The sequence below is a fragment of the Herpailurus yagouaroundi genome, unplaced genomic scaffold (assembly GCF_014898765.1).
Source record: "Herpailurus yagouaroundi ecotype Mexico unplaced genomic scaffold, PumYag 141, whole genome shotgun sequence".
NCBI classification, from domain to species: domain Eukaryota; kingdom Metazoa; phylum Chordata; class Mammalia; order Carnivora; family Felidae; genus Herpailurus; species Herpailurus yagouaroundi.
The window spans coordinates 31861612-31875756 of NW_024412396.1; the positions used below are offsets into that span (position 1 = coordinate 31861612).

The 14145-nt window shown below is 37.6% G+C and overlaps 1 protein-coding gene across 1 annotated transcript in view; it reads right to left on the reverse strand.

Annotated features, from left to right (window-relative positions):
• Positions 1 to 14145, reverse strand: part of ATG14 (autophagy related 14) — a 39406-nt gene that overhangs the window by 23133 nt on the left and 2128 nt on the right. The window contains exons 2-3 of the mRNA XM_040477221.1: positions 2757 to 2819; positions 1370 to 1412 (exon numbers count right to left, since the gene is read on the reverse strand). Of these exons, the coding sequence (XP_040333155.1) occupies positions 1370 to 1412; positions 2757 to 2819 (106 nt within the window). The remainder of the gene's footprint in view (positions 1 to 1369; positions 1413 to 2756; positions 2820 to 14145) is intronic.

The following is a 14145-nucleotide window of genomic DNA, read 5'->3' on the forward strand; positions in this document are numbered from 1 at the left end:
AACCTCTCTGCTGGACAGACATTTGAAAACAGATTCATGGGGACTGATGGATGGATTGAGAGATGAAATAGCAATGAGATGTCTTCACTTTTATAGGGTATTAGTCTTTAAGAACCAGTACTGAAGTTTTTGATAGAAAAACTAGAAAACAGTACAGGGAATTTAGAAACATGGAAATGGGATTCTTTATAAATAGCCTTTAACGATCTTTTTCTATACGACATACTTTGTTTCTATAACAGAGCATAAGAATTCACTTATATCACATATATTCTTCAAGTATTATTGAAAAATTATGAGTGGTGCTTATTGTGAAAAAAAGTAAACATCACAGAAGAGAAAAAATAAAATGATCGTTAGCTTGACTCCTTCCCATTCTTCAAGGGTAATCTCAAAGTTTAATACCTATCTTTTCAGATATTTTTAGAGTATATTTGTATTTAAAACACATATACACAGATGGAATCATACTTTACTCTAGCCTTTTTGTTTGCTCTTTCATTAAAGAATTTATCCTGGACATCATTCCGTATCAACACATATGGATTGATCACATTCTTTTTTAACAACTACATGGTATCCATTATTTATCTTATCCTGTCTGATGAGCATTTAAGTTATTTATGGATTACTACCCATGCAGTAGTCAATCAGCTTCTCTATCCATTAATCCCTGTATTCACGCATTTGTTTTAGGAGGAAAATTGCTAAATACCACATGTGTAATAAAAAACAAAAAACAAAAAACAAAAACAAAACCCAAACCACCAACTTATCCTCCAAACAAATATGTCAATGTATATATTCTCACCAACACTGAGTAAAAGTGTTATTAATCAAACTCCCTATTTTCATATGTTGTACTCATTTTGTCCCAGTTTATGTTCATTTTGCTCAGGGTCTCCAACACACAGAACTTTTAAACTTTTATGTAGTCTGTCAAAATGTTTTCCTTTATGGCTTATAAAGGCCTGCTTATCTGCAGAGTACATGAATACTCTCCCATATTTTCTTTTAATATTTTTAGGAGTTTACTTTTCACATTTAATCAGCAATCCATGTAGGGAGTGTATATTTACAATGAGTAAGTTTTTTTCAAAAAGGACAGTTTATGGTTCTTGTATTCCTATGTCAATACCAGACTTGATACTTATCCTTTATAATGGCTCTAAAATTAACTGCCAATATTCGGTGTTTGGTATCTAGATAAAATATGTGAGGGCCCACACTACAAATATATTCAAATAGAAGACTGCCAAAAAATGACCAAAATAAATTTAAATTCAAAATGAATTTTTAAGCACTACCAACCTAAAAGCATGTAACCTCACATAGAAAGAGTATTCTTTAAATACTTCTTACAGCTTACCAACTGATCTGTTATCCATTTTCCTTCCATAGCTTTTAACACCCTGTACAGAGAAAAGACAATAATAAATTTTGTAAAGTTCCAAAATGTAAAATCAATGTGTTTTTAAAGTAACTTCTTCAAAATGGCTGGAAATACCAAAGTGGAACTTGGGCATTTAAAAATGTTTTCCAAATTCCCCATTCTCTAATTTTTTTCGTCACCTCCTTCTTTCTGTGCTTTAAAAAAAAAAAAATTTTTTTAAGTTTATTTATTTTGAGAGAGACAGAGAGAGTACAACTGGGGGAGGGGCAGAGAAAGAGGGAGAATCTCAAGCAGGCTCCAAGCTGTTAGCGCAGAGCCCATGTGGGGCTTGAACTCATGAAACTGTAAGATCATAACTGGAGCTGAAATCAAGAGTTCGGATACTTAACTGACTGAGCCACCCAGGTGCCTCACTTTTCACACTTTTAATACTGCCCAGAACGTTTCTGTAAACATTCATAGTAAATTTCCATAACAACCAGAGCCTCTGTCCTCAGTCATAATCAATCATTTCCATCAGTCATAATTATTAATAACAGTTGCAAGAGTATTCATGATATAAAATGTGGATGTTCAGTTTCTAAAGAAACGGCACAACCTGACATCTGTACAAATCTGTTCTGTGGGGTGAAAGGTTCTATGGAAGAAACAGAAGTTCCTGTGATTAAGTTAGGGAAATGACTTAAATAAATCTAAGCAGGTTTCTGTCAGGTGGGGAGTCTCAGAAGATTTAAATGCTTACAAATGTGTTCATCAGACCTGGGGTGCATCTGGAGGAAAGCGACTGAGTCAGTTTGGGACAGAAGATTCTACAAGACGATTCTCAAATCCAGAGAGTAGGAGATTCATCAGGGGTGCATGTTAATAACTCAGATTCCAGCGCCTTCCCCCACTCCACACCCAGTGAGTCAGAGTATCTGAGGATAGGATTCCAAGAATCTGCATTTTTAAGGCAGTAACATTAGCTAATGCATGTAGATGATATGCAGATCACAATTTGCAAAAACGCTGATCCTGAAGAAGAAAGATAAATGGAAGGGGTGATGCCCTATAGGACACTTATTTGCCTACTGTTCTGGACCCATTTGCCCCACATCAATTATTAGGGCCAGGGATTTGATTCATCCGTCTAGTCACTGAGTGCCTACTGTGTACCAGGCACTGGGTATGATCCCACTATTTTCTAGGAACTTGATAATCTCTCCTATTTTGCTTCTTCCACTTGCACTGCTCTTCCATACTTTGAAATTGTATCCTTACTTCAGCAAGTTAGCAATCCATATATCTGCATACCACAGCACTGAATTAAACCACAGGGTGACAAGAGAACCTCCACACATGGAAAAACAAAAGAGAAACTCACTCTTTTTGAAATTCTTCTTGCTTGCTCTTAAGTTGGTTTAACCTTTCTTTCTTGTCTATAAACCTGTAAGAAAAAAATGTATGGTCTTAAATGTTCATTCTTTAAATTTTTATTTTATTTTTTATTTTAGAGACAGCTCACGCACAGGGGAGGGAGGAGGGGGGGAGAGAGAGTGAGAGAGAGAGAGAGAGAGAGAGAGAGAGAGAGAGAGAGAATGAGAATCCAGAGTAGGCTCCAAGTTCAGTGCAGAGATGGACACAGGGCTCGGTCTCATGACCCTGGGGATCATGACCTGAGCTGAAATCAAGAGTTGGATGTTCAACCAAGTGAGCCACCAAGGCACCCCTTAAATATTCATTCTTTTCAGTTCAGTGAGATTTTGCAAACCCCTGAGAGCCAATCATTTCTGCAGAGTCATTTGGAGATGTCACAGTCCTGAAAGTAAGTACACATCTTCTCAGTCGGGTGCATACACAGCTGCTTATGCCATTTGCTCATTTCCAAACTAAGTTCAAATTCTCAGCTTTAAAATTCTTTTATGGGAAGGGCACCTGAGTGGCTCAGTCAGTTAAGCATCCAACTTGGGCTCAGGTCATGATTTCGAGGTTCTTGAGTTCGAGCCCCATATTGGGCTTGGGATTCTCTCTCTCTCTCTGCCCCTCTCCCACTTGTGCATGCAAAATAAATGTCAACCTTAAAAATAAAGATAAATAGAGGTGCCTGGGTGGCTCAGTTGGTTAAGCGTCTGACTTTGGCTCAGGTCATGATCTCATGGTTGGTGGGTTTGAGCCCTACATCGGGCTCTGTGCTGACAGCTTCAGATTCTATGTCTCCCTCTGCTCCTCCCCCACTTGTGCTCTCTCAAAAGATAAATGTTAAAAAAAAATTTTTTTTAATAAAGATAAATAAAATTCTTTCATGGGTTTAGGGGTGCCTGTCTGGCTTAGTCAGTAAAATTCTTTCACGGGTTTATAAAATATGTCTAGAAGCCCCACCCCAAAGGTTAAATTATCTTCTAAAACAGGCACATCAGAGCTCTACAGTGAATGTGAATTCAAGGAAACTAAGGCTTCTAATATAAACATGATTTTAATTATTTAGCTTAATTCAATCCTGCTCTCACCTATAAATTGGTTCCTTATAATTTTTAAAGTGTAACGTTTTTTCCTTACTAATTTTATTGCCAGTCATTATGGGCTAACAAGTTACTTAGAATAAGTTATCAAAAGGAAGGGATATCACACTGCAGTTCATTTTCTCTGTCAGTCTTCCACCCTTATCCTTATCATTTTCTTCCTGCTCCCTTATTTGGAGTTTAGCTTGCTCCCCCTCTTTTTTCTTTTCTTTTCTTTGCAGTTTAAGTTAGAAACTTAGATCAATTTAAATCAATTTTAAGCCTCTCTTTTTAATATGACCATATAAAGTCATATTTAGTTAAACCCCCAAAGTTAAAGTATTTTTTAAAGTTTTTAAATTTACTTATTTTGAGAGGGGGAGGGAGGGAAGGAAAGGGAGGGAGAGGAAGAGAGAGAGAGGGGGAGGGGGAGGGGGAGAAAATGAATCCCAGGCAGGCTCTGCCTGTCAGCATGGAGCCCAATGTGGGTCTCGAACTCATGAACCATGATATCATGCATGACCTGAGCTGAAACCAAGAGTTGGATGCTTAACCAACTGAATCACCCAGGCACCCTAACCCCCAAATTATTGATAGGGTATATTTTCATCATCATTTAGTTTGGAATTGCTAATTTTCCATAAATTCCCTCCTTGACCTGTAAGTTATTTAGAAGTATATTGCTTAATTTCCAGATATGTGAGCTTTTCTAGGTAACTTATTATTGTTTTCTGTTTTTTTGATGTGGTCACAGAATATACTCTATAAGATTTCAATCTTTTGATTTGAGAGGGTCTTATGGCCTTGTATCTGGTATGCCCTGGTGTAAAGTTCCCTGTGCACCTGAAAGAATATGTATCTATAGCTGTTGGATACAGTGTTCTATAAAGGTCAACCAGCTGAAGGTGACTAACAGTGTCATTCAGATCTTCTAGATCTGTGCTATTCACTAAGGTAGTCACCAGTCACATGTGCTACAGAATACCTAAAATGTGCCTTGCTGCATTATAAGGATCTGGGTTAAAAAAAAAAAAAATCATAGGACTAACATCACACAACCGATTTTTACACAAGTTAACAGTGGCTATTTTCAAAGAAAAAAAAAAAACAAAACAATGATAATGCTATATGCTCTAGTAAGTAACATAGTATGGAGTCCAAGATTAGGCTTTTGGCTGTCTCCCAAATTCCTAGCCTAAATGAAAACAACAGAATAGTAACAGCCCCAGAAATCTCTTTCCTTAAAATCATCCAGGTTAAAAGGAGTCTGAAATATCATTTCTACTTCAAAATGGAAGGGATTGATACACAAATGGATAAAGACAATGTGGTAAATATACGTGATGAAGTATTATTCCCCTGTAAAAAAAAGAGTAAGACCTTGCCATTTGGGACAACATGGATGGACCTAGAGGGAATTATGCTAAGTGAAAAAAGTCAGACACAGAAAGACAAATACCGTATGATTTCACTTATATGGAGAATCTAGAAAACAAAACAGACAAGAAAATACTTAAATACTGATTACTAACTGGTGGTTGCCATAGGGGAAGTGGGTCGGGGTGGAGGGGCAAAATAAAGGGGATTAAGAGGGACAAACTTCCCATTATGAAATAAATAAGTCATGGAGATGAAAAGTACCTAGTCAATAATGTAATAACATTGTATGGTGTGACAGATGGTGACTACACTTACAGCGATGAGCACTGAGTAATGAATAGAAGTGTCAAATCAGTATGTTGTACACCTGAAACTAATATAACATTGCATGTTAATTATACTTCAATTTTAAAAAGAGAAAAAAGAAGGGATAAAAAATTCTAATTATGACCCTACCATTTAATAGTCACTGAAAATGTAAAATATATGTTAAGAGAGCAAATCAAGTAATTTTATACATTTGTATGACTAAATTAAAATCAAAAAAATTCAGTTCTTCAGTTGTACTAACCATATTTCAATAGCCACATACAGCTGCTGGCTAGCCTACTTGACGGGAAAGATACAAAACATCATCGCAGAAAGTTGTGCCAAGAGCACTGCAATGGTGAGTAAGGTAGTAGTTACTACTAGACTTGAAACAGTACTAGAACACTCCAAAACCAGTATGGAATCTAGACAAACCCATAGATTCACCAGTTAATTTATCAGGCATTTAGTCTGTGTCTGCAACTTACAGCAAAGCATCTTCCAGAATATTAAGAAATCTAATTACATAGATTACTGTGTATTCTTGGACACATTATTGACATATGCTTCCATTTCCATGTATCAAAAATGAGAAACTAATGGTATTTACTTCTACCTCACTGAGGCTACGTGGTGATTTCATGTCCTAATAACCTGAAGATGACAAATTTACAAGACTCATCAGACCAGGCAAACAAATGACTGACATGGAGGATGAAATCTTGCTTTTAGAGACTATAAAAGTTCTTCTTTCAGATCTGTTGTAAAAATGCCACTTGGCACTAAAACAAATTGGGAAGACAAACAACCGTGCCCAGCCTTATACTGAGCAGGTTTTCTCTTGGGCTTTGTTAAAAAACAAACTTAAAATATAAATATGCAGTTGCCAGCAGGAATAATAAACAAAAGATAACAACAATTCCTACCATATCAAACACTTCTGAGTCATATTATTCTTCAGGAAGGAAATTAAAAATAGGTGGTGTTAACGAAGCTAAACAGTGGAGTGGATGAGATCAAGGAATGTGGCCAGGTCAGCATTTCAACTGCTCATCTGCACACTCATCCGTTCTCTGCATTCTCCATCACACCATGATGGAAAGATAAAAAAAATCCACTCCACAATTTTGTGCTCTCTCAATCTGGTTTCCAAGAGGTAGAAAGATTCATACAATCATCACACTCAACTAGATTTAAGGATACGTGTTTTACCAAAGAAGGGGGGAAGAAGGAAATGTTTTATGTACTGCCTTTCAAGGAGGGCTGATCACGTAAAATATCTCGTCTTTTTCCAGGTCAGAACATACACACTAATTTCAATCTTTAACAAACACACAGAATCTCACTGAGTGGACATCCTATAGTTTATTTATATGAACTCCTACTGATGAACATGGGCATCATTTCTGAATTTTCACTCTTTATCAGTAATGTTATAAGTGAATATCCTAGTGCACAAATCTTTAAAAGCTTTTATTTCTCAGAAATTCCTATAAATAAAATAAACTGCTGGGTCAAATACTTACATGCTAAATTCTGGCAGTTGGCTTTAAATTTCCTCACAATCATTTCATATAATTTACAACCCCACCAACAGGGAGTAAAGACTGCACATTTCTTTTCAGTCTTTACTAAATTAATCGGCCTCCTACCCCTTCCCCCAAAGATAGTTCATAATTCATGTATTTGTCTTTCTTTATTTCACTATTAGAAATGTTGGAATGCCTTTTCCTTATTGACTACTTACTTCTCTTTTATTGTTCCCCTAGGTCTTTTGTTCATTTTTCTAATAGCTTTTTTAAGGGCTATTAGGGAAATTAGCCATTTTTCTTTCCAACATCATGACATTATTTTTTCTCAATTTGCTTTCTGCCTACTTATGTTTCTGCTTTAGAGAACTTTCCAAACTTTTACACAGATACATTTAGCAATTATTTTGATGTCGAATGACTCTAGTTTTGTGTTGTTTTCTGAAAGGAGTCTGCCAGTGAACCTGTACCAAGCACCAGGGCTTTTACAACACTATTTGTTATATTTTCTCTCCCAATTTAAAAATACCTTGTATATTATTTACCAAATTCCTCCAAAACTTAAGAGTTGTTTTTTTCCTTAAAAAAGCACTTCCTTAAATGGACTTCGTTTCCTAAATTCTTCCATACTTTTGCAACAATGATCTTTTTCCCCCATTAACAAAGTACTCCTTTAAACTGACTTTCAAACAGTCCCCCTGCAACAGAGAGTGATGAGAATTAGGAGCCAGTGGTCACACAGCACCTGGGTGGTACCAGAGTTGGCACATGGCCCAGTTTGGGGCATTACGCCTGTCTGGGCTAACCTGGGGATGGGTTAGAGCCAGCCCTGCGAAGGGAAGGAAGGCATTAAAAGCAAAGGAAATGTTGCTGTTTCACAAGGCAAAGAGCTACTTTGCCGCACCAACGCATCTCAACACAGCAGGTAGGATAACAGGGTTAGGAGTGTGCTGCTGCTGAGGCATCAGTCAAGAGTGTGAGCCCCGTCACTCCACACTGTTCCAGGGCCACAGACCATCATGGGCGACTGAGTGGATCTATTCACAGGCTGGACTATTCACACAAACCTGCTTCATACCACGAGAAAACAGCACCAGGGCGTGTACTCTATCAGGGATCCATATTATTAATTCTATTAATTGTAGGTGATAACATCCTCATAACACCCATAACTTAGAGTACTTACTATGTCCTAAGCATATCCTTTCCTACAATAACTCCAATCCCTCCATCTGCCTGCCCAGTGCTTACCCTCATCCTAGAGATCTTTGTGCCTAAGAATATGGCAACAGAAAAGTCTGAGAAATACTAATGAATTTTGAGAAAGGCAAATAATAAAACCTTTCAAATATGGAGTTGAGAGACTTAAAAAATATTAAACCCTTTGAACCAGCTATTGCAGTTCAAAGAAATAGATGAGAGATGAGATGAATATTTATGTTTGAAGGCACCAATCACAAAATCAGTCATAACAGCAAAAATTGGACACAATGTTAATGTTCAATAGGAGAATGATTTATTAAATGATACTATACTGCCATGCAGGACATTGTAACATTTTTGAGGACAAGACAGGAGCATGTGTTTTAGGGGATGTTGGGAGGGGGGGGGAAGGCACAACACACTATGTACACATGGTATGATTCCAAATGAAAAAATGTATTAAGCACGCACGTGTGTGCACGCAACGCGCACACACACACACACAAGGCTGGAAGGAGATACAACAAATTATTAACAGAGATGTGGGAATACAGATAAAGTGTTTCCTTCTTTAGGTATTTCTGTACTTTATAAGTTTTCTACAATAATCACATGTACATCTATAATCAGAAAAAAAAAGATGCTAATCAAAATTTCTCATGCTCCTTCTTAGAGGATCACATACACCATAAAAATATATACATAACCCCCTAAAAGTACCTAAATTCTTAGGTCTCCTGAGACAGATTATAGTCCTTGGGTTCCTTAAATCTAAAAAGGGAAATGAGCATGAATAGCTTTTAGGTCACTGGTGGGGAAGACTCCCCATATCTGATTTGGACATTAGGTTTGTTACAAGAATTAATAATTTCTGGCTCTAGAAATAAGGCAGTGAGGCTTCCCAGGCAAAAGTGAGAGAGCACAGCCTGTGCCTGGGAAAGAGAACACAGCAATCTCCCTTATACAAGTGGAGATTGTTGAAGAACTAAATACTTCTTCAATTAAAATACTAACCAGTAAGAATTACTAGTCACCAAATTTTTTTCCTTAAATTCTTTAGGCATACAAGGGTATGATGTTTACTGACAAATGTAATATGAAAAAACAAAACAAAACAAGATGTGGTCCAGATCAGGACGATTCTTTTATGTTAGAATATGAGAAAATACAGTAAAAATATACTCCGCTAGCAGGAATGAAGGCTAAGTCATTAAAAGAAAATAGAAACGAACCACTGTTTAGTTTACTCACTTGTAAAATGGGAATAAAGCTTACCCTACTTGGTTGCAAGGATTAAATAAGATAAATGCGAACATAAGGTACAACTTATTAGTGTGTAATGCATGTTAGTTTCCCTTTTCTTCACTGCAGTGAGTGATTTTTGTACTTAATCTTACTAATGTATTAAAATAAACTACATATATAACAATATAGTTCAGATCTGGAAGTGAGTTTAAGAACTAGCATAGCCCAGGAGTAAGATACAAATACTCTGAATTGCCTCATGTTGAAAATAGGTTAATAACTCATGGGTCTGCGGTAGGGAACAAACGAGATTATGTGAAAGCCTTTTATAAATTCTAAAAGGCATAACGAAAGAGCAGCCATTGACACTGACAGAAAACAGAAGTTGTATTTTCTCAGCAGACCCACAGACGTTGGCACAAATACAATTAATAAGCTGCATGGGATGGGAGTTGAGACCCTTTCTGAAGGACATAAACAGCAGTAAGGTTGATAAACTCTTATCTAAAGATGGAGTGTTTAGCCACCCGTAGAGCTTTTGTTCTGCTAAGAAGGTATACAAACGTGGGTGCAGAAATGAATTCTCAAGACAGTAGATTCTTTTTTTTTTTAAGTTTATTTATTTATTTAGAGGGAGAGAGCGTGCATGCACGTGTGAGTGAGGGAGGAGCAGAAAGAGAGGAAAAAGAGAATCCCAAGCAGGCTCCATGCTGCCAGTGCAGAGCCCAACATGGGTTTCAATTTCACAACCATGAGATCATGACCTGAGAGAAACCAAGAGTCGGACACTTAACTGACTGAGCCACCCAGGTGCCCCCTTCGAGACAGATTTTTTTTAATGTTTATTTTATTTAAAAAATTTTTTTTTCAACATTTATTTATTTTGGGGACAGAGAGAGACAGAGCATGAATGGGGGAGGGGCAGAGAGAGGGAGACACAGAATCGGAAACAGGCTCCAGGCTCCGAGCCATCAGCCCAGAGCCTGACGCGGGGCTCGAACTCACGGACCGCGAGATCGTGACCTGGCTGAAGTCGGACACTTAACCGACTGCGCCACCCAGGCGCCCCTTAATGTTTATTTTTGAGAGAACACAAGTAGGGGAGGGGCAGAGAGAGGGGAACAGAGGATCCAAAGCAGGCTTTGCACTGACAAGAGAGAGCCCAATGCAGGGCTCAAACTCACAAACCGTGAGATCATGACCTGAAATGAAGTCGGATGCTCAACCAACTGAGCCACCTACGTGCCCCAAGACAGTACATTCTTATAGGCTACAATGAGTGACAACCAAAAAGATCCTGGAGAGAGAACAGAAATATCTAAAGAATAATTTTTTTGATGTTGGAAAAACATCAAAAATGTTGTAATTTTCAGTATTTTTGAAATTTTCAGTAACATCTAGGATTTTCTGCTCATCTTTTATCCCACCACTCTTTTTAGCACCCCTCTTTGTTTCCTGGTAAAAGCATAACATATATTCTTAAAACTCATCAGTGACCATAATGCCACATCATTCCTGAAAACCTACTTATAAAAGCAACAGCCATATGCTTATAAATGTCTTTTTTGATCAAAGTTAAGATAACTGGTTCCTAAACCTACAGGCAGATTTTCTGGAGTGCTATGTTGTCTGTTGTACTCAGATTATGTTTCCCGTCCCATTCCTACACCTATCATAACCTGGTAACCAATTTCTTTCCAGTCTTGAGTGGAAAGATTATTTAACTTGTCAGTTATCTATTGGGTAACAGTATTATGTTTGCTGTCAAATAATGTACACCAGAAAATTATGTTCCCATAAAAAGCCCCATAATTTAAAAATGTTCACCAGTACAAGATCCAAAGAAGATTGTGTTGAGAGTACTGCTTAATATCATTCCTCTTTCATCTCTTAAAGAAGCACACAAGCTGGGACGCCTGGGTGGCTCAGCTGGTGAAGCATCTGACTCTTGATTTCGGCTCAGGTCATGATCTCACAGTTTGTGGGACTGAACCCTGTGTCAAGATCTGTGCTGACAGTATGGAGCCTGCTCGGATTCTCTCTCTCTCTCTCTCTGCCCCTCCCTCCCTCACTCTCTCTTTCAGAATAAACTTAAACAAACAAAAAAAAGCAGCGCACAAGCTAAAAGGCAGATGAAAATCAGAGAAAAAAGTGGATATTGTTTTAGGAATGGGACCAAGGTGGGGGGTGAGGAAAGGATAGCATTGGTGAGGATACCAAGATTTTAAGTCTTCCCACTGAACATTAACAGAAAAAGAATCATTCAGATATTTTTCAATCTACCCGCCAAACTCATTTAGTCCACAGAGTTATACAAAGACACATGTTCCCTTCTTAGGAGTGAAAGGAACTAATTGTGGTGAGGTAGATTGTTCATTAATATCTAATTTTCTTTGAACTGCACAATTAAAACCTTTACAATTAGCTAGTCTATTAACAAAAACTGAAAAAACACATTTACAAGAATTTTGATATGCATTGTAATGTTCAAGATCTACGTACGCACAGCTAATTTGGCTAATTTGCTGAAAAGAATCAGAGGTTAAACAGGTGTTTTTAAACTGTGCTGTAAGTGTCCATATTTTATTTCCAAGTGTTTTCCCAGTTAGTGAGGGGCTTTTCATAAAGTAAAGGGGAAAAAAGTCTGAAGGCAAAGAAGACAAAAATGTTTTATAATACTGAAGACAGTGAAATATCTCACAATCAAGCTATGACCTGCGCAATTGAAGGCTTGTTAGTAGTAAGTGTAAATCCTTGAGAGCAAGAGACCTTTCTCCTCTGTAACTTGCCAGGATATATTTTATGGAGACAGCTGTATCCATTAAGAGCTCATTAAGAATGATTTGACTATTAGGACAGTGGTCCTGGGTCTTAAAAGATTCTTACATCGTACTAGATACAGGGCACTGTTCTGGGAACAAAGGAAAACAAAACAAAACAAAACAGTCCACTTGTTAAGGAACACACAGTTGGGAAAAGGGAGAGATGGTGGGAGAAGCGAAGCTGGCTACGCAGACCACTGTGGCAGTCCTGTATCACTGAGCCCTAAAGTGCCGTTTTTTATTAAAAAAAAAAAAAATGCCTTTTTTATCTCTAAATTTTGAATGGTTCTGGTATTTCTGCTTAGTCAGAAAAAGAAACCCACTATTACACACTCCTCTTCTGAAAACTCACTTTAATTTTCAGATTTAGCAAAAAATTTCTATCTCCATTTTTAAAGTGGTATTACTTTTACCATTCTCTCAACAGTATGCCTGCTATGCACTACCCACTGCTGCTGCACAAAGCACTGGTGATCCGACTGAACAAAACCAGAATTCATGCCTTCATGGAAATACATTCTGGATGGAGATATCTTCCTCAAATAAACAACATTTTGTATTATGCTCAGCACCATGAAAGAACTGCATATTGCAACAGAAAAGAATGGGGAGAGACGGAAGTGCAAAGCTACCTTAGTAAAGGACAGGGAAGGCCTTGCTGAGGAAGTGACGTTTTTAAGTAGGGACATGAAAGACAAAGTGGCAATCAAGAGGAAAAGTGTTCAGGTACAAGGAGCAGTAAGGGAAAAGGCCCAGTGGTGGAAAAAGTTTCATGTCTTTGAGGATTTGAGAGAAGGTCCCTGACTATGGAGAAGTATGAAGGAGCACGGCAGAAGTTTCTTTCCTGAGTGCTTAATATATGCTAGACATCACGCTAAGTACTTTAATGCACGCCCTTACATGATCACTACCAAACCTATGAAGTTAGGGTCCCCTCCCCCTTTTCAAAATGAAATAAACAAGCATAGGAGATATTAAGAAACTTGTTCAAAATCACACAGCAAGTGGTAGAGGGTGGATTCGATTCAATGCAGCATGCATCCAAAGCCCACACTTTAACTCAAACTTACAGCCAAAGTTAGAAGATAAACAGTAGACAAATCAAGTGGAGCTTCAAATGCCACATTAAGGAGCTGAAATTTTATCTTAAATGCAGTGGAAAGCCACTGAGAAGTTTAAACAAAACTGTGACATTATCTGATTTACATTTCTACTGTGGCTGCTGTGTGGAGGAGTTGTATGTGTAAACAAAAGGAAATCAATAAGCAGTTGGGAGAGAAATGGTGGCTGTCTGGACTAGAAGTAAACCAATTCAGGATCTATCTTGGAGCAGATAAAATTAGCCTTGCCAATGATTTGGATACATGGAATAAGAAAAAAGGGAAAGTCTCAACTCCTAAGCTTCTGGATTTAGTAACAAATGGATCATGATGGATAATCATGAAATGGTTTAGGATCAGACTAAGTTTAGGAAAAAGGGATAGTCATTCAATCATTCGACAAATCTTTATTAAGCTTCTATTATGTGAAGCAGACTACAAAACTGGTAAAGTTTCATCTTCACAGAGCTTCCATCACTGGGGTGGGGGTGGGGGGAAGGCAGACAAATTAATATATAAACCATAAGATAGTGTTAAGTGCTAAAGAAAACAACAAAGCGGGTTAAGTGGAAAAAGAGGTTACTATTTTAATTAAATGGTTAGAGTTTCTCCAATGTATGAGCAGAGCCCTAAAGGAAACAAAGGAAGCAGGCTGAAGACTTCTTGGAGAAAAGAGTTCCTGACAGT